Source organism: Schizosaccharomyces cryophilus (genome assembly GCF_000004155.1).
Source record: "Schizosaccharomyces cryophilus OY26 unplaced genomic scaffold supercont4.1, whole genome shotgun sequence".
Taxonomy (NCBI): Eukaryota; Fungi; Ascomycota; class Schizosaccharomycetes; order Schizosaccharomycetales; family Schizosaccharomycetaceae; genus Schizosaccharomyces; species Schizosaccharomyces cryophilus.
The window spans coordinates 1,845,299-1,862,333 of NW_013185624.1; the positions used below are offsets into that span (position 1 = coordinate 1,845,299).

The 17,035-nt window shown below is 38.2% G+C and overlaps 7 protein-coding genes across 7 annotated transcripts; 4 read left to right on the top strand and 3 right to left on the bottom strand.

The window, feature by feature from the left end:
- Positions 1 to 352: 352 nt before the first annotated feature.
- Positions 353 to 3,961, top strand: SPOG_02891 (CAMK/CAMKL/KIN1 protein kinase Kin1). Its single transcript, XM_013165552.1, has one exon. The coding sequence runs from the start codon at positions 1,110 to 1,112 to the stop codon at positions 3,792 to 3,794; it is 2,685 nt and encodes an 894-aa protein (XP_013021006.1). The 5' UTR covers positions 353 to 1,109; the 3' UTR covers positions 3,795 to 3,961.
- Positions 3,905 to 6,395, bottom strand: SPOG_02890 (ATP-dependent RNA helicase Mak5). The gene is made up of 5 exons (XM_013165551.1): positions 6,150 to 6,395; positions 5,253 to 6,099; positions 4,913 to 5,201; positions 4,440 to 4,865; positions 3,905 to 4,395 (listed from the first exon to the last, which is right to left on the bottom strand). The coding sequence occupies exons 1-5, from the start codon at positions 6,306 to 6,308 to the stop codon at positions 4,158 to 4,160; spliced, it is 1,959 nt and encodes a 652-aa protein (XP_013021005.1). The 5' UTR covers positions 6,309 to 6,395; the 3' UTR covers positions 3,905 to 4,157.
- Positions 6,396 to 7,126: 731 nt separating this feature from the next.
- Positions 7,127 to 7,407, bottom strand: SPOG_02889 (ribosomal protein subunit L39; the record flags this gene model as incomplete). The annotated part of the gene is made up of 3 exons (XM_013165550.1): positions 7,127 to 7,169; positions 7,227 to 7,328; positions 7,385 to 7,407. The coding sequence occupies 3 exons, from the start codon at positions 7,405 to 7,407 to the stop codon at positions 7,127 to 7,129; spliced, it is 168 nt and encodes a 55-aa protein (XP_013021004.1).
- A 1,588-nt stretch (positions 7,408 to 8,995) lies between these two features.
- On the top strand, positions 8,996 to 11,252 carry SPOG_02888 (siderophore-iron transporter Str1). Its single transcript, XM_013165549.1, has one exon. The coding sequence runs from the start codon at positions 9,362 to 9,364 to the stop codon at positions 11,180 to 11,182; it is 1,821 nt and encodes a 606-aa protein (XP_013021003.1). The 5' UTR covers positions 8,996 to 9,361; the 3' UTR covers positions 11,183 to 11,252.
- Positions 11,253 to 11,620: 368 nt separating this feature from the next.
- On the top strand, positions 11,621 to 13,318 carry SPOG_02887 (guanyl-nucleotide exchange factor Vps901; the record flags this gene model as incomplete). Its single annotated transcript, XM_013165548.1, has 1 exon — positions 11,621 to 13,318. The coding sequence occupies one exon, from the start codon at positions 11,621 to 11,623 to the stop codon at positions 13,316 to 13,318; it is 1,698 nt and encodes a 565-aa protein (XP_013021002.1).
- Positions 13,319 to 13,336: 18 nt separating this feature from the next.
- On the bottom strand, positions 13,337 to 15,173 carry SPOG_02886 (asparagine synthase). The gene is made up of 2 exons (XM_013165547.1): positions 14,713 to 15,173; positions 13,337 to 14,648 (listed from the first exon to the last, which is right to left on the bottom strand). Exons 1-2 carry the CDS (start codon positions 15,112 to 15,114, stop codon positions 13,392 to 13,394), a joined length of 1,659 nt encoding a protein of 552 aa, XP_013021001.1. The 5' UTR covers positions 15,115 to 15,173; the 3' UTR covers positions 13,337 to 13,391.
- A 470-nt stretch (positions 15,174 to 15,643) lies between these two features.
- SPOG_02885 (paxillin-like protein Pxl1) lies at positions 15,644 to 16,976 on the top strand (the record flags this gene model as incomplete). The annotated part of the gene is made up of 2 exons (XM_013165546.1): positions 15,644 to 15,672; positions 15,716 to 16,976. 2 exons carry the CDS (start codon positions 15,644 to 15,646, stop codon positions 16,974 to 16,976), a joined length of 1,290 nt encoding a protein of 429 aa, XP_013021000.1.
- Between the last annotated feature and the right edge of the window lie 59 nt (positions 16,977 to 17,035).

Consider the following 17,035-nt stretch of genomic DNA (forward strand, 5'->3'; position numbering starts at 1 on the left):
TGGAATTAAACAAGGAGAACTGCGATTAATTGTGTACGAAAAGACGGGCATACAAGAGACATTCTATTGGTTTTAAGTTCACGCAAGCCATGGGTGAAGCAGTCCAATTTTCTCTTGTAGAGTTCTTAATTAAATAGTGATTTAAACGACTTTTCTAGTACGCAGTGAAATAGCTTCGAAACATTCCACACACCATTCTTAATAAGTCTATAAAGGTAGCTCTTATTCCTATCAAAAAAAAGCATTTCTCGTTCATTACAGAGGAATTTACTTTCATTAGATTTTATTAGCAGTATTCTATTTCTTCTCTATTAAATCTTTGATTTTTCGCTTTGTTTACTATTTCCCCAGATAACGTAATCATAAAATTATCTTCTCGATTTCTAAATCTTGAGATTCGTTTCGGCCCTTCACCACACACCTCCTTCAACCCGGAAAACAGCAATTCTTTAGTTAAAATAAACTATTTGCATATCCTAAAGGGTATTATTTTATACTATTTGTAATATATAATCATTACAAGCGTTGAACCTGTTTCATATGCTTGAAAATCAATAATTTGATTGTGGATTTGTTGACAGCTAACAAACCGTCGTTCTACAGTGATCATTGACATGCGCAATCATTCCGTTTGTGGCCTGTAAAAGTGATCCTTGATATTTTTTTTTTTTTCTGAGTGGTCTTTTCACTACTTTCCTTTTCCACCCTGCAAATCTGTCGATTTTCTGAAAACTGCATTGCAGTCCGTTGATCATCAGTTGGTTCTTCTACGTTTAATATTTTTCTCTTTTCAACAGTGACTTTCCTTGCTGGTCCAATTTTGTCTGAATATTATATAGATTCTGGTCTGCGTTGTTACATTGTTTTATTTATTTTTTTGTGATTCTTTATTCACTCAGCATCAGCATTGTTTTTCGTTCCTTGTGTAGAACTATAATTCCGTTTAAGTGGCTTTACTTACTAATTATTGTTCTCAAATCCTAATTTTCATAAAAGGAAAAATTGGCTTTTTTTTTTCATTGTTTCCTGGTTTTCCGTTTCCTATTTCATTGTTCACATACTACGCCTCGTTTCAATCTTTTTGTCTTACATATAAACGGTTGTTTACGATGGATAATCATATTCATGGGGTTCCCGCCGTTAGCTCCAAAAGAGCCGCAGCGATGAATGCTTTACCGAAAATTAAAATCTCCGATCCTCCCAATCGTCATCCTAATCTAATTGATGCCTTCATGCAATCTCCATCTCATCAGACACATCCCAAATCATCCGTAGACCCTGTTGGTTCAACATTTTCTCCTCATATTTCCTCATCGGCGCTAGGTCCTAAGCGCTCTGCATCAGCTCGCAAACCCTTACCTACGTCTCCTAATCGCTCAAGAGAACATGGTCTCCGTGTTCCTGCTACTAGCAGTCCTCTCAACTCAGATGATAAACCTCGGGAACGGAGGAAGGTTATTGGGAACTATGTGCTTGGTAAAACCATCGGTGCTGGAAGTATGGGAAAAGTGAAAGTCGCACATCATATAAAAACTGGGGAGCAAGTGGCCATAAAGATCGTTACACGACAGAATCCTGATAGTCAGAAATTAAAGATCCCCAGTCAAGAGACTTTAAAGGCTGCTCAGTCTGAAAAAAACAGAGAAATTCGCACCGTTCGCGAAGCCGCTTTGTCAACTCTGCTGCGACATCCATATATATGTGAAGCAAGGGACGTTTACATCACAAGCAGCCATTATTACATTGCCTTTGAATTCGTCGATGGTGGTCAAATGCTTGACTATATTATATCGCATGGCAAACTAAAGGAAAAGCAAGCACGTAAATTCGTCCGCCAAATTGGAAGTGCATTGAAATACTTACACCATAATTCTATCGTTCATCGCGATTTAAAAATAGAAAACATACTTATTTCGAAAAACGGTGATATAAAAATAATTGATTTTGGTCTTTCCAATTTGTACATGCGCCAGTCCAGATTACGAACTTTCTGTGGTTCTTTATATTTTGCTGCTCCAGAGCTCTTGAACGCTCAACCTTATATTGGACCTGAAGTCGACATTTGGAGTTTTGGTATCGTGCTATACGTTCTCGTTTGCGGGAAAGTACCTTTTGACGATCAGAATATGTCAGCATTGCATGCTAAAATAAAAAAGGGTACAGTCGAATATCCGTCGTATCTTAGCGGTGACTGTAAAAGTTTACTTTCCCGAATGCTAGTTACTGATCCTTTGAAACGCGCCAGTTTAGATGAGATACTTAATCATCCTTGGATGAATCGTAATTATGATGGTCCTATGCCGTCCTTCGCTCCAGAACGGTCACCTATTACTTTACCGTTGGACCAATCCATAATCAAGGAAATGAACGGTTTTGATTTTGGGCCACCGGAGAAAATAAATCGTGAGCTAACTAAGGTTATCAGTAGCGAGGCTTATCAATCGTTAGCTAAAACCGGTTTTTACTCTGGCCCTATATCTGCTGATAAAAAGAAGACTTTTTTTGAATTTCGGATCCGGCATGCTGCGCAAGACATCGAGAATCCTATTTTACCTTCTCTTTCTATAAGTTCAAATGTTTACGATGCTTTTCATCCTTTGTTATCGATATACTATCTCGTTTTAGAAAGAAAACAATACGATAGGGGTGGAACTTGGAATAGATTCGTGAAAACCCCGGTCTCCAGTGTTCCATCTTCACCAATACAGACACAAAGCTTTAGTCGATCGCTTCCTCCTATGCCGGAAATCTCCGACAATCCTGTAATTACGAAAGCAAATGAACCTAATGATGATGATCTGTCTCGTATAACGAGAAAGTTATCTCTTGTGCGAGGTAAGCCTTCTCCTGAGACACAATCACACTTACCTTCTCCCTCTACATTGGAGAAGAAGTCATCAAGTATATTTCGGAGATTTTCTAGTCGTCGTAAACAAAGCCGATCTTCCAGTTCTAATCGATCTTCTAGCTCTACTCTTCAGATTAGTGCACCCCTTGAAGCTACTCAATCACCGGTTGTTCCTCGAACTAAAGTGAGCTCTAAACCTCCCATTTCTTACAAAAATAAAGTATTAAATTCTGGAAATATAGGACGCTCTACTTCTGTTCGTGAAGGAAGATATGCTGGGGTTGACAAAGCTTTAGATTCACCCGTCAATGATAGCACTTTGACCAGTGGTGTACCTCCAGCTGTACAACACAACAGGTTATTGAATCCGAGAGGTGCATCCTTAGGTCGTGGCAAAATTGCCGATGCCACTTTTAAGCAGAAACAAGTTTTGAGTGATACAATGGGTGAACCAATTGGTAAGCATGCTGAAGCAAAATCGCAAGAAAAAGTGGATCCAATTAAACCTGTATTCTTGAAGGGCTTGTTTAGTGTTTCAACTACCTCTACAAAAAATACGGAAACTATACAGCGCGACTTAATTCGCGTAATGGAACTGTTAGATATTGAGTATAAGGAAATTAAAGGTGGTTATTCCTGTATATACAGACCTCAGGGTAATGTTCCTAATACACTTCTTACTACACCTGCGAAAGCAAATAATAATCAATCTCGTCGTCTTCCCTCCGGTGGTTCAAGCTTTTCAACAGAATCATACGGATATGTACCGGATACTGTACAAGTAGGGACTTCCGAAGAACCGGTATCTTCAGTCCTTATGTTTGAGATATATATTGTGAAAGTACCAATTTTATCGTTGAGAGGTGTTTCATTTCACCGTATCAGTGGAAACTCTTGGCAATACAAGACCTTGGCCAGTCGAATACTCAATGAGTTAAAACTGTGATTATGACAATAATTTTTGGGAGTTTAATTACATTCAGTTTATTTTTATTTATTTATTTCATATGCCCAATCAAATGTGGCTTCAGTTTTAGCATACTTCGATGATAGTTTCCATGCCTAATTTTTTACTCCAGCAATGTTAAATATTAATGTTTAGAAATTTACCTATTATATCTATAGCTTCTAGAGGCTCCAAAGCAACGTATCCCGTTCATCCAAAATAACTTTTATCATGTCTTTTACAAAAATTCTATAACATTTTCCGGCTATGCAAGAAGTCTATTAGGATAATGCACATCTAATCGCCTATAAACCAAATCATATTAAAAAAAAACCCGTACCAAAAACCAAAATCAGGAATGTATTATTTTTTTTGGGATTGTTTCTTTCCCTTCTTTCTTAAAACATCCAAAGCAGTGACAGGATCTGTTCCAAGAATATTTTCATGATGCTGTCCGTTTAATAACTTATCTGCCATGTTTGTAAGACCACTGGTTAAATATTTTCCGGAGAAACCAGTCTGAATCCGTTGACGCAATAAGTAGTTAAGTTCTGAACGAAATTGAGCGACTTGCTGGTTTCTTCTACTTTGAGAAGATTGTCTAATAGTCAGCAAGAATGATTAAAAAAAAAAAAAAAAACTTACTTTGGATTGTCGAGATCTTCTTCCTCTGAATTTTCAACACCCAACTCTTCGGCAGCAGCTTTTAGCCAAGCTTCTTCTCTTCCTAACTTTCCGGCCTTACGAGTAAGATCAGCAATTTTGTGTGATAATTCGACTCGAGGTTTCAAAACTCCAAGAAGAGTCATATCAATAGGAAAGCTAGGAAATTCATCTAATCTGCGTTTTAGTTTGAAAAGAAGACGCTTAAATTGCGACAGCTCTTTCGGACTGCACATCAATATAGAAACACCGTCTTCATTTGCACGGGCAGTACGACCACTACGATGAATATACATATCTGCAGTATGAGGTACGTGATAGTGAACAACATGAGAAACACTTGGTACATCAATACCTCTGGCTGCAACGTCTGTACAAACCAATACACCTTTAGGGTCCTTTTTGAATCTATGTTTCAGTTAGCCAATTGCTGATTTTCTTATTCAATAGAATACCTTTCCAAAGACTGCATGCGTTTCTTCTGGTCTAATTGAGCATGTAGCGGATAAGCATTAATTTCCAACTCATTCAAGAAAGGAGAGATTCGTTTGATGTCGTCGATGCCATTAGCAAAGACCATAGTTTTCCCAGGATATCGTAAAAGTAAATAGTATAAATGTAAATCTTTATCCTTAGGAGCACATTCTAGTAAACCTTCAAGAATACGAGAAGCCACTGTTGTTTCTGGATCTGCATCGAGAATCGTAGGCTCACCCAAGAATTTTACCTGTTTCAGTAAATTTTCTATACGAATATTAGTATCATTCATTGATTAAGCAAATTTGTAGCACTTACCAAAAGGGCTTGCTTCCTCAGATGAGGTGTCACTTTGAACTTTTTTGCTCAATCTCTGCTGAAGATTCTCATCCAAGGTAGCAGAAAAGATTAATGTTTGTCGATTTGTATGTTTTGGGTTTCCCAATACGTCTATAAGTTTCTGCAAATCTTCGAAGTGGCTTTTCTGTAAAAGGCGATCGGCCTCGTCGAGCACAAGAACCTTAATTTTTTTAAAACTTTCTGTTAAATTGTTATCATTGATTACAGACCACAATCTCCCTGGAGTGGCAATCACTATGTGAGGATGCTTACTGAGTAAGCGCTGTTGTTTTTGAACGGCAAGACCACCAGTAATAGCCATGATACGTAGATTTGAATCTGGTTTGACCTTTTCAAAATGTTCCAATAGTTGATGAGCCAACTCTCTAGTAGGAGCTATTACAAGAGCTTGAACTTGCTTGGTATTTAAAACGTTCAAACAATGCTCCATAATGGGAATCGCAAAAGCCAAACTTTTACCAGAACCGGTTGCGGCCTTACCCACGATATCTTTTCCAGCAGTTGCTTCTGGGACAACAAGTGACTGAATGGGAGTGGGAGTAGAAAAACCAATGCGAGACAATGACCCCAGCATTTCAGGAGAGAGATGCCATTTCGACCAAGCTGAGACATCAACATTTTTCTCTAAACTTTCATCATTTGAAGCAAGGGCGGCAAATTCGTTTCCCTCGTCAATTCGCTCTTCGGAAGAAGGAGTTTCCTTTTCAGAGGAGTCCGATTTGGGCTTTTTAACACCTTTCGTACTAGCTTTATCGTCAGCCTTTTTACGCTTCTCTTTCTTTGGCTTCTTTGATGGATCAGCAAGCTAATTGTTAGTCATTAAACTCAAAATACAGCAAAATAAGGACTACATACTTCATAAGTAACTTCCTTTAAATTTCCTCCTTTGTTCTTGTATTGTACATCAACGCCCTCGATTTCTTCCAAGTCCAGAAGACCCTCATAGTCATCTAAGCGATCAGGAAGAGTCACCTCTTTCCATTGTAATTCGTCCAGCGATGTTTTCTGCGGCATTTTTCACCAATCTGAAGAAAGGTGTGGTATGGGGAAGGTAGACATGAGAATGCTAGTCGAGGGTTTTGCACGTTTTACAAATATCAAACGATACTATATAGAAGCAATTGATATTTTATTCGTTTTTAAATTTATTTTTTTAAATTCAGATGTGGGGATACAAGTGGTTAAGGAAAGAATCACTCATAATTTTCGTAGTAATTCGAAAAACGAGAGTTGTTTGAAAATCACAGTTAGAAATCTACTTACATTTCATTATTTCGTAAATACCGTACGAACAGAGCTAAGCATTTAAGAATCGTTCCTTAAAAATATGGACAATTGTTTGATCACAACTACAAGTTTCCCTGAATAACTCTGCGTCTTAAGCGCAGAGAGTTTTAGGACAAACACCGTACTATGCAGACTTCAAATCAAGAAAAGTATATATTGAGTAGGTTGAGTAGATTGAGGTCAAATAACTTTTGGGGCTTAAGAGTTTCAAAAATTAAGTGACTGGAAAGCCAAAACAAACAAAAAGGTATGTTTTCTAAGCGCCACTTCAATGAAAAGGTAAACCTGACCTCAAAAGATGCAGTCATGTAGAAAAGTAAGTGTGTTGAATAAGCCTTCCAAGGTTTCGAAAAAAAAAGCAAGATATATTCAAAAAGGCATAATGAAAGGAATATACAAGTATATATGGATTCAATAAACGTTATAATTTAAATGAACAGCTAGAGTAGCAAACGGTTCATGGAAGACATGGATAACTGCCAAAAAGGAGAAAGGAATGTATAGAGAAAAAGTAACAGAGTCCATCCAGTAACGGCGGCAAAGAATTATTTCATTTTAGTCTCTTCAAATAAGACACGTCTCTGAATCCTACAAACATTGGTCAGCGCTTGAATCGGTAGGAGCAGACAAGTTCAATGTACTTACTTTGGATCGTATTTGAGAAAAGCAAGCTTTGGAGCCGTGCGTGGTCTTGATTTTACATAAAAGGATCCAGTTCCAGCCGAGGAAAGAAGCTTGATCAGCATACTAAATGGAAGAGCATTAGCAAACGAATGCCAATTTACACGATTGCACAAACGTACCGAGCCTTTTGTTTCTTGGCCATTTTCTTTTAACTTTACAATGCTTTAAGAATGGTTGAATAAACAATAAAAGAGGATTTATGGAAAGAATTCGATTTGGGATATTTGGTAGAGGACTAGTACGTGAGGTAAAAGTTAGACAAGGAGCCAAGTAGAAAACACAAGCAGGACAAGCAGAAAGTTATACAATTCAAAGATTTTATTTGGACGGAAATGTAAGAAAATTTTAAACAGGTTTTGTCTTTAGAAAGACCAGAATCTAAAGCACGATGAAACACTGCGAATTTTTTAGCTTCTCATTAGAAGGTTTCTCTATTAAATATATAAACACATATTTCATGAAGAAAAAAAGAAAATAACAATCATAGGGATGCTTTCCAGCGGGGACTTTGTCTACGGCTCATCCTTACATCCTCCAGGTTGATAAAATGGAAGTTTATGTATGAACCTTTGTTTGCCAGCCTTTTCATCATGGTTTTTGATCGATGCGCAACAGCATTGTTCTTGATCCTAGGTCCATTCTCCAATTATAATACCATGGTTCCACTGTTTTTCCGTTCTCTATTAAGATAAATCGAGTGCGCAAAAATGTAAAGAAAGAAATTGATTTTTCTTTTCCTTCATCCGTCTCTATTCGTCTGAATTATTCCTCACATAAAGCTGTTTGGCACCTACACTTACGACTGTTTTCATAGCCATGGTAATTCATGATTGTTAAGCTTGGCATGCATATTCCTCCAACCGAATGAAAACAACATTATCAATTCATGTCTCTGTCTTTTACAGACTCATGAAAAATACCCGAAATTGAAACGTCGAGAAGAATATCACAAAAAACAAAGTCGCTACCACCATCCGTAGACAGGAATACTTGATTTCCGTCTGATCATTGCGGCCAAGTGATGAGTGATAAGTGTCTGAGTGTCTTTCGCCTCGTTGATACTATGGTTGCAGATAATAGAAAATCCGGAACGCTGTGGACTTCTCTCTTTTTTTCCTTATTCTTCTTCTTTTCTTTCCTAATTTTCTTCTCTCTTGTATTTCTTTTTCCAAAGAATTCGCTATTACCATTGTTTTGTTAATCCAACCGCCCAGCCAAACATTTGGATTATGTTTTGAGACATGCCTGCCTTCTTGGATAATCCATTTTCTCATTTAAAGTTTCTTTCCTCTAGTCAAAGGAATCTAATAATCTTATATATCCCCAAGACAATAAGACCATAAGAGTGTGAAGACTGGCACAGACAGACAGATGATTTCAAGTCTCGAATCATCCTACCCAAGTATATTGTTTGTTAACAATGATCTTGGATACCATAACTAAAAAGAGAATATCTATGGTCCCTAATTACCAAACAAAATAGACTTAGTTCTTACTTTAAGGGAACGTGTACGAAAAAGGGGTAACACTTTTTTAGCCCCATGAAGACGAGCAGTGAATCTCAAAACTTTCTGTCTCTAAATTCCATTACTTCATGCAATCACTGAGTCTTCTGTTAACCGTTTTCCATATTTACGCTTTCTTTTTTGTTTGTTTACATATATTTCTCAGACCGTCGTTTTCTGCACCATAAAAAAGTCACTGATGTCATTCCGGACAAAATTTATTATCTGACTTTGCTTAAAGCCGTCACACAACATCTGATAACTATGAAGCATAAGCCTACGAGCCTTATTTACAAATATATCATCAACTCCTTCCTCCAAATTATATAAAGGCCTGAAACTCTTATCAGATCAAGCGTCTGTTGTACAGAGTGTGTTATTTATTATCTTGTTTTTGGAAAGAGTTGTTAATGAACGTAATTGTCTGTCATTTTTTCTATTCTTGAATTTTTTTTTTCGACCACAAAAACTGCTATTGTCATAGCAAGTTATTTCCTCTTTGCCGTGTGCATCTTAAATTGTTCGTTTTACCATCTTTTGTATCAGTAATCTCCCTTAATTAATAAATCTCGTTTCCTAATCGTTTGTTTTATGATGCGCTTGCGACAGATTAACTTTCCTCCTTTGTTTGGCAAACGGTCATCCGAAAATACATCTCCAGAGGATCAACTGGAGAAAAACATTCATGAAGAGACTGTTCAGCCAGTTGATGGATTTGATACCCATTTCGACAATAAAGATGAAAAATATCACCAAGTTGACCTTGTGCCTACTTTTAATCCTGAATCTGAGCTGGCTGGTATTGTTAAAGCAGAATACCTCGTCGATAGCTGGTCCACTGCATCCTTTTATTTTTCCTACTTTTCCGTTTTCCTCATGTTCTTCGTACTTAGTTTTCAGTCCATGAGTTACACTAGTTTGTCTACTTACGCAACTTCATCCTTCCAAGGTCATTCTTTACTAGCCACCATCGGTACCGCTAACAATATCATCAGTGCGGTCATCAAACCACCTTTGGCTCGAATTTCGGATGTTTTTGGCCGCTTGGAGGCTTTCTGCTTTGCGCTTCTTCTCTACGTCGTTGGTATCATCGTTATCGCTACATCCAAGAATGTTCAAACGTACGCTGGCGGTAGTATTCTTTACAATGCTGGCTATACAGGTCTTGAACTCATCTTGACCATTTTTTTGGCAGATTCTTCAAGTACAGCCAATCGTTCTCTTGTAATCGGTATATCCTCTCTGCCCTTTGTCGTAACCGTTTGGGTCGGTCCCCCAATCAGTCAAACCATGCCAAATAGATGGAGATGGGGAATTGCAATGTGGTGTATTCTCCTCCCAGTTTGCGCTCTGCCCTTCATTGTCGTATATGCCTACCATCAATATAAAGGTTGGAGAAAAGGTGCTTTTAAGGATACTTTAACCATAAATATCATTAGTCTTTTCAAGAAACTCGATATTATTGGTCTCATCCTTATGACAGCCGGATTTTCTCTCTTCTTGTTGTCAATCTCTTTGGCCGGCTCCGACAATAGCAAGTGGAGCGACGCAAAGTATATAGTCATGATTGTTATCGGCGGCGTTTGTATCATTGCTTCCATCTTGTATGAACTTTATGTTGCTAGCTTCCCTGCAATACCTTTCAACTTGATGCGTGAACCCACCATTGGTGCTGCTTGCGTTATTTCATTACTTTTCTATGTCACTTTTTATTGCTGGGACAATTACTACTCAAGTTTCTTACAAGTTGTTCACTATACTTCTGTTCGTGCTGCTACTTACATCGCCTACACGTATTCTTTGACTTCGTGTGTTACAAGCTTTATCTTGGGAATTATTATTCGTTTTCATAAGCGCTTTAAACTTTACTTCCTCATTGCTGTTCCCATCTATATACTTGGTCAAGGCTTGATGATCCGTTATAGAGGAGAAGAGTATAATCGTGGTTACCTTGTGATGACTCAACTCTTCGTCGGTATCGGTGGTGGTATTTTTGCCAATCTTATAACCGTTTCTGTTCAAACAGTGGTTAAAAGAGAGCATTTTGCTATTGTTACAGCCTTAGTCCTTACAATCACTCCCATTGGTGGTGCCATTGGAAGTGCAATTTCTAGTGCCATCTGGAATAATGTTATGCCCAAACAACTTGAACAGCTGCTTCCTGAAAGTACAAAAGACAAGGCATCTTCTATTTTCGAAGATCTAAAACAACAAACAGTCAGTTACCCCAGAGGCACTGATACCAGGGAGGCAATTATCAAAGCTTACTGCTATGTTCAAAAAATATTGACCAGTGTCGCTACTGGATTTGCTGGCGCCTTATTAATTCCTATATGGTTTGTTGCCAACCCTAGATTGAGCCAGAAGAGTATTACTGCTTTTGAAAAAGCAAGAACTGCTCTTTATAATTAAATTCGAATTGTTTCAAAATGTTATAATCTCTTGATGTTTTTTTATTTTTTTTTTATTTATTTATTGCCGCTCTTTGTGTCTTTGACATTAGTTTTTCTACTAAATCTTAATAAAATGAGATCTAAAGAATCAAGAATAGAATGTAAACATAGGATACAACGCTTTGAAGCGTCCTTCTAATAGTTATTAACCAGAATATAAAAGTTACTTTTTATATAAATAGACATTTATTGAGTTTCTATCAAATTTGTTGGTAAACATCCCATTATATATGTAAATTACTTACTGCCTCCCCAGTATAATACGTTGCTTTGGTCATCGCCAGATTTTACCTTACCATCATCACTGAATTCTGTTATATTATAAATCTGTCAGAATTAAGTCGACATTAATAGAATGATTTAAATTTATCTTCAAGAAACTTTTTTGAAAAGTATCATGGATAACGGCTCGTCGAATGCAGAATCAACAAGTAGCAAAGTGAACGAGCAGAATAAGGGGTTTCAGGATGGCGAGGAAAAGTTACTAATCAATTTGGATGATAATTTAGATGTCCAAAGATGTGCTTATGAGCAACATAGCAAAAATCACGACTCAGAAGCATATTCTAAAAGCAACGCAGACGATCACGAGAAAGAAAAGGTTACCAATACATCAGGAGAGAAAGAAGATACTCATAATCGGCAAGAAGCACATAGTGATGCTATAGAGGATGTGCCAACCACGTCCCATATTTACAATGATAATGAAGTAGAAGAACCAGTTTTTGATTTTCATCGATTTCTAGAGCAGCTTCGTTCAAGTCCTGCTGAACCAGTCGCAAAGTATTTGAAAAGCTTTCTTTCAGAGTTTATGAAGCGAAGATGGTCTGTTAGTTATCAAGTGAAGCTGATCCAAGACTTTTTGGCCTTCATTGGAGAGAAGATTGAACAATACGAACCATGGGCTTCCGGATCACAGGCGGAAATTGATAATGCAAAGGAAGGTATGGAAAAGCTGGTCTCCAATCGACTCTACGCTAGATTATTTTCGCCGGAAATTGCCAAGACCGGTATGCCTTTGAGCAGCGAACACTCTGATGATGTTGAAGAAGATCATATTTTATCTCAGAAAATGGAATTATTTCAGTGGGTTCGAGAGGAACATTTGGATATCAAAAGGGCAAAATCTAGTTCTAAATTTTTCCGGCTTGCCGCAGATGAACTACGACGTATTAATGACTATCATGCTCCTCGGGACAAAATTATATGCTTAATGAATTGTTGTAAAGTGATTTATAGTTATTTACGAAATGCTGTCAAGGAAGAATCAGCCGATGCGTTTGTTCCGGTTTTAATTTTTGTTCTGCTGAAAGCTCATCCAGAACACCTTGTATCAAATATCCAGTATATCCAGAGATTTCGCTCTCCTGAAAAACTCTCTGGCGAAGTATTATACTACTTATCTACCCTTATGGGAGCCATGTCCTTTATTCAGACTATGGATACAAACTCATTAACTATTTCCGAAGAAGAGTTCAATGTGGAAATTGAGAAATCATTAAAAAAAATGGAGTCAAAAACAATAAAAGAGAGAGAGAATACACCTTCTGTTTCATCGAATACCCAAGACAGTTCGCAAATGTCAAAGGAGACTCAACCCGGTATTCAACAAGGTATGAAGACTTTACAGATTGAAGATGAAAATATGAAGCAGGATGGGACATTGAATCGTCCCCGATCAACGTCAAGATCTCTACCATTCGTACCGGAATCCTGGCTCAAAACCTTGTCTGGTGGTATAAGCAACAAGGATCAACAAGAAAGTGAAGATGATCCCTATTATAGCTCGGGAGAAAGGCCACCCTACAAAGTTTCTCGTACTTATTCCTCATCTTCAGCTATGGTGCCAAGGTCAAGACTTCCTGATACAGAACCTGAAAGTGGCGTTCTCCCAACCGATGCTCTTCGTGAGGCAACAAATGCTTCACTGGAAACAGTAGAAGTAGAAAGGATACGGTCAAAGGAAAGAACAGAGGCGATTACCGCACTTCAGGCAATGTTCCCGGCTTTTGACAGTGAAGTTATAGAAGTTGTACTTAATGCGCAAGAAGGAAGATTAACTTCTTCTATTGATTCTTTGTTGGAAATGAGCTAAATATTGATGTTGTTGTTACGAATTTACGAGTTGCGCTAAAACGTTATTGTTTTACATAGGTTAAGGATATGATTTACAAAACTTCTGAATTAATAGATTGCAATTTCTTTTTTCCCGAGGTACGGCCAGTTCCTGATTCCATTTTAGCAGCTTTTGAGCCAAATTGAATGGCACGTTTTTTCTCTTGACCAACTAAAGGACTTTGTAATTTTCTAGCCAATTCCCGTAATATAAGCTTATCACCTCCTAATAAATCTAAACGCATTTTTGAGGAAGTAGGCATTTTACTTAATAGTGCCATAAGTCTCTCATCCAAAAAGGGGTATCGTACTTCTTTTCCTTGGTTTGACATAATTCTATCATCACGGCCAAGATTTCTATGAGGAATTCGTTCGATGTCTAGCTTCAGTTCCTGATCAAGTCCTTCCATACCCTTTCTTTCGAAGGCTCTAAGATGTCGCATGTATCCGCCTAGTTGTTCGTCAGCTCCTAAACCGCTAAATAATACCTTGGCAGAAGTTTTATATGATGGGCATGTGGAACAGTTTTGTAAATCATCAGGCGACCGTAATAATATTCCTTCTCCTTTGGAGGCAAAGTAAAAAGCCAAGCCTATAGAGAAATCCATGATTGAATCATTGGGGTATATCAGACTTGTAACTAGATCCTTTTGTTTACAAGCCTCAGTGTAGGGAACGTTTACAGCAATAAAATTCCACACTCGGTTCGGGCACGTTGTCATTAATTCTTTCCATCCTTGTAAACCGGTTTGTCTATCAGGACATGCGTTGTAAGGATCTGGTAAAGGGGCGGAACAACCATCTTCGTCAGCGACTGCGAAAGTATCCATGAATCTTGGATTTTCGAAAGCAACATTTATTAAGTCGATCGGTTCAGCTGAAGGAATAATATCATGAATCATGCGTGCTATTACTCCGCAGTCGACACCACCCGAGTAAAGCACTGCCAAGCGAGGAATTGGACTTTCCGTTTGTGGACTATTATTATTTGGTATAGTAAGGACCCTATCTTTAAGAGACTCGGATAACTGAGCATAGAAAGTATCGACTGGATTTTTCATATCTGAGAAAGTGGAAACATCTATGCTCAAGGGTGACAATTGGAAGGGTATGAATGTAGAAGAAAGGGATTGAGCAAGACACGAAGGATGATTGTCTTTTAGCTTGAATGCGTAAAACCCAGGTGGCAGCTCTTGAAAGTTTTTACCATGACTAACGCTGGCAAGCACAAAACGTTCTTGATCTTGATGATAAAGCAATGAACGCCTTCCAAGACGATCCCTTCCAAACCACAATGTGCTTGTAGAACTCTAATGTTAAATATGTTAGCAACACCTCTTTAGGGTAATCAAATGCTGCTGCATTGGTTCGTACCTGATAGTAAACAAAAGCAAAAGGGCCTTGAATGGAGCGCAGAACACCTTCAATATTATGATCATTCTCTTTTAATATTCGAAAAAGCTTTGAGCCATCGTTTTCACTACAACACTCCAATGAATCAAATCCTTCTTCACCGTCCATCTGCCATATTTCACCATTCCAGCATAATACGTTACCGTGGTCATCCACATGCGGTTGGTTAGTTGGATTATCACATGGTCCTCGCAAGTGTAAAACACTAGATTCATATTCCAAGTTCCATCCTTCGACTTTATGTTTAAACTTTCCAAACGCGTCAGGACCTCGGGCACAAATGCGCTCACGAAGACATGGTACATATGAAGCTGAGAGTCCCTCAATTTCACTCCGTGACAGTGCAAAGAGAATCCCGCACATGAATTACCCAAAGAAGGCCTGAACCTGAGTAAATCAAATTTTTTATTATTGATACATTTACCGTAATTATGTTATTTTACGTTAAAAAGCATAGTAGCAAGCACAACTTTACTGTTGAGATCACTAGGTTTGCTTAACCGTCTATACGGGAGTTTTGAAAATATTTTAAACTGGTATAACGCAAAATGCAATGACCATTGGCCCTTGAAACAGTGTTTCCATAGCAACTCCTGTATTGTTTACAAATTCTTCCGCAAAGACTTCGTTATCGTTATTAAACAACTTGCCCTCTACCGTTTGTTTTGGATTTTCGACGTCGCGTTTTGCATCTATAAGAACATAGAAATCTACTTAATTTTGAAATTGGATGCATAGAATCTAAACGCTTTGTTTTATATCGAGTGTGTGGTTTGAGACAACGAAGGAACTGGTACTTTATAAATCACCCTTTTTGCTACGTTATAGTTTGAATAGTTTTAGACTGTAAACTATACCTATCTTTTCTTCTTCTCTATAAACAACTTTTCACATGCAAAATTCTGTTGTTGGCTTACCGAGGTAACTTTTTTTTGTTTGATTTCCATCATACTAATAAATGTAGGTTTGAACGTCGATTGACAGGTCCTCGGGCTGCCCCAGGTACTACGTCTTCTGATAACTCTCCGTCATTATCTAGGATGTCTATTTCTGGTCGTCCCTCTGTTGGAAGCGAATGCGCTAAGAAGCAGTCGGAAATTCCTGTAGATACTCAGAGTATTCTATTTACAAATAAACCGACGAGCTCTATATCTACTACGCCTCAATTGGATCGGTCATCTCCTAGTAAACAACACCGGGTTCGCTTTGCTCTTCCAGAGAACTTGGACTTTAATCAACGCCCTCCCCCTCCTATCGCTTATAATGATCGTCATCTGCCTCCTTATACATCATCTTCTGTCCCCGACGTTGAGCAAGGAGATGCTATAGAATCAGACACAAACGGGAGCTCTTCCAGATTTGAGCCGGAACTGTACGTTGATCAACATCCTCAGCATTATGGATTCAACTCTTACTTTTCGAATAAAGATCATTCACAGCCATTTACTAGAAGGTTGCCTTCTACCAAACAGCTTCCTATAGTATCTGCTCATCATACGGAAATGAAAACTCCCAGTTTTGAACCCCAGCAAGACACAACAAGCGAGGAGGACCATGCATCTGGACCTTTCTCAGCTTCCAAACAATTCAATCGTATTTTACCCATGCCTCCCGCACAGTTTTCTTGCTCTGGTCCTGCAAATAGATCCCACCTTCATCGCTCAAATTCAGAAAAGTCTTGTTATGCCTGTGGTTTATCCCTTCGTGCTGGTCGTATCATTACTGCCGCAAATAAGAAAATGCATCCAACTTGCTTTAGATGTGCTACTTGCTCTCAAAACTTAGAGCATGTAGGTTTTTTTTTCCGCGATGACAACTTTTATTGCCATTTGGATTATCATGAGCAATTCAGTCCCCGCTGTAAGTACTGTACGACACCTATAGAAGATCGAGCCATTCATATTGGTAATGACTGGTTTCATGAGAATCACCATTTTTGTGCTGGTTGTTCAGAAAACTTTCGGGGAAACAGCCCTTGCATATTTCGCGATGATCTATATTGGTGTCAAGATTGTTATGATAACAAGTATGCCGTCAAGTGCAAGAAATGCAGAAAGCCTATCTTAGGAGTAAGTGTTAACGGGATTGATGGTGAATATCACCACGATTGTTGGAATTGCGGTGTTTGTAATCGTTTACTTGGTGATGAAGGTTATTTTATCATTGAAGACACTCCGATTTGCCGTTCGTGTAAAGCAATATCTGTCAAGTTCAATTTACAATGAAGTTTGATTCTAGTTCATGGATTTACAGTCGACTCACTAATAAGGCCCTTGCAGAATTT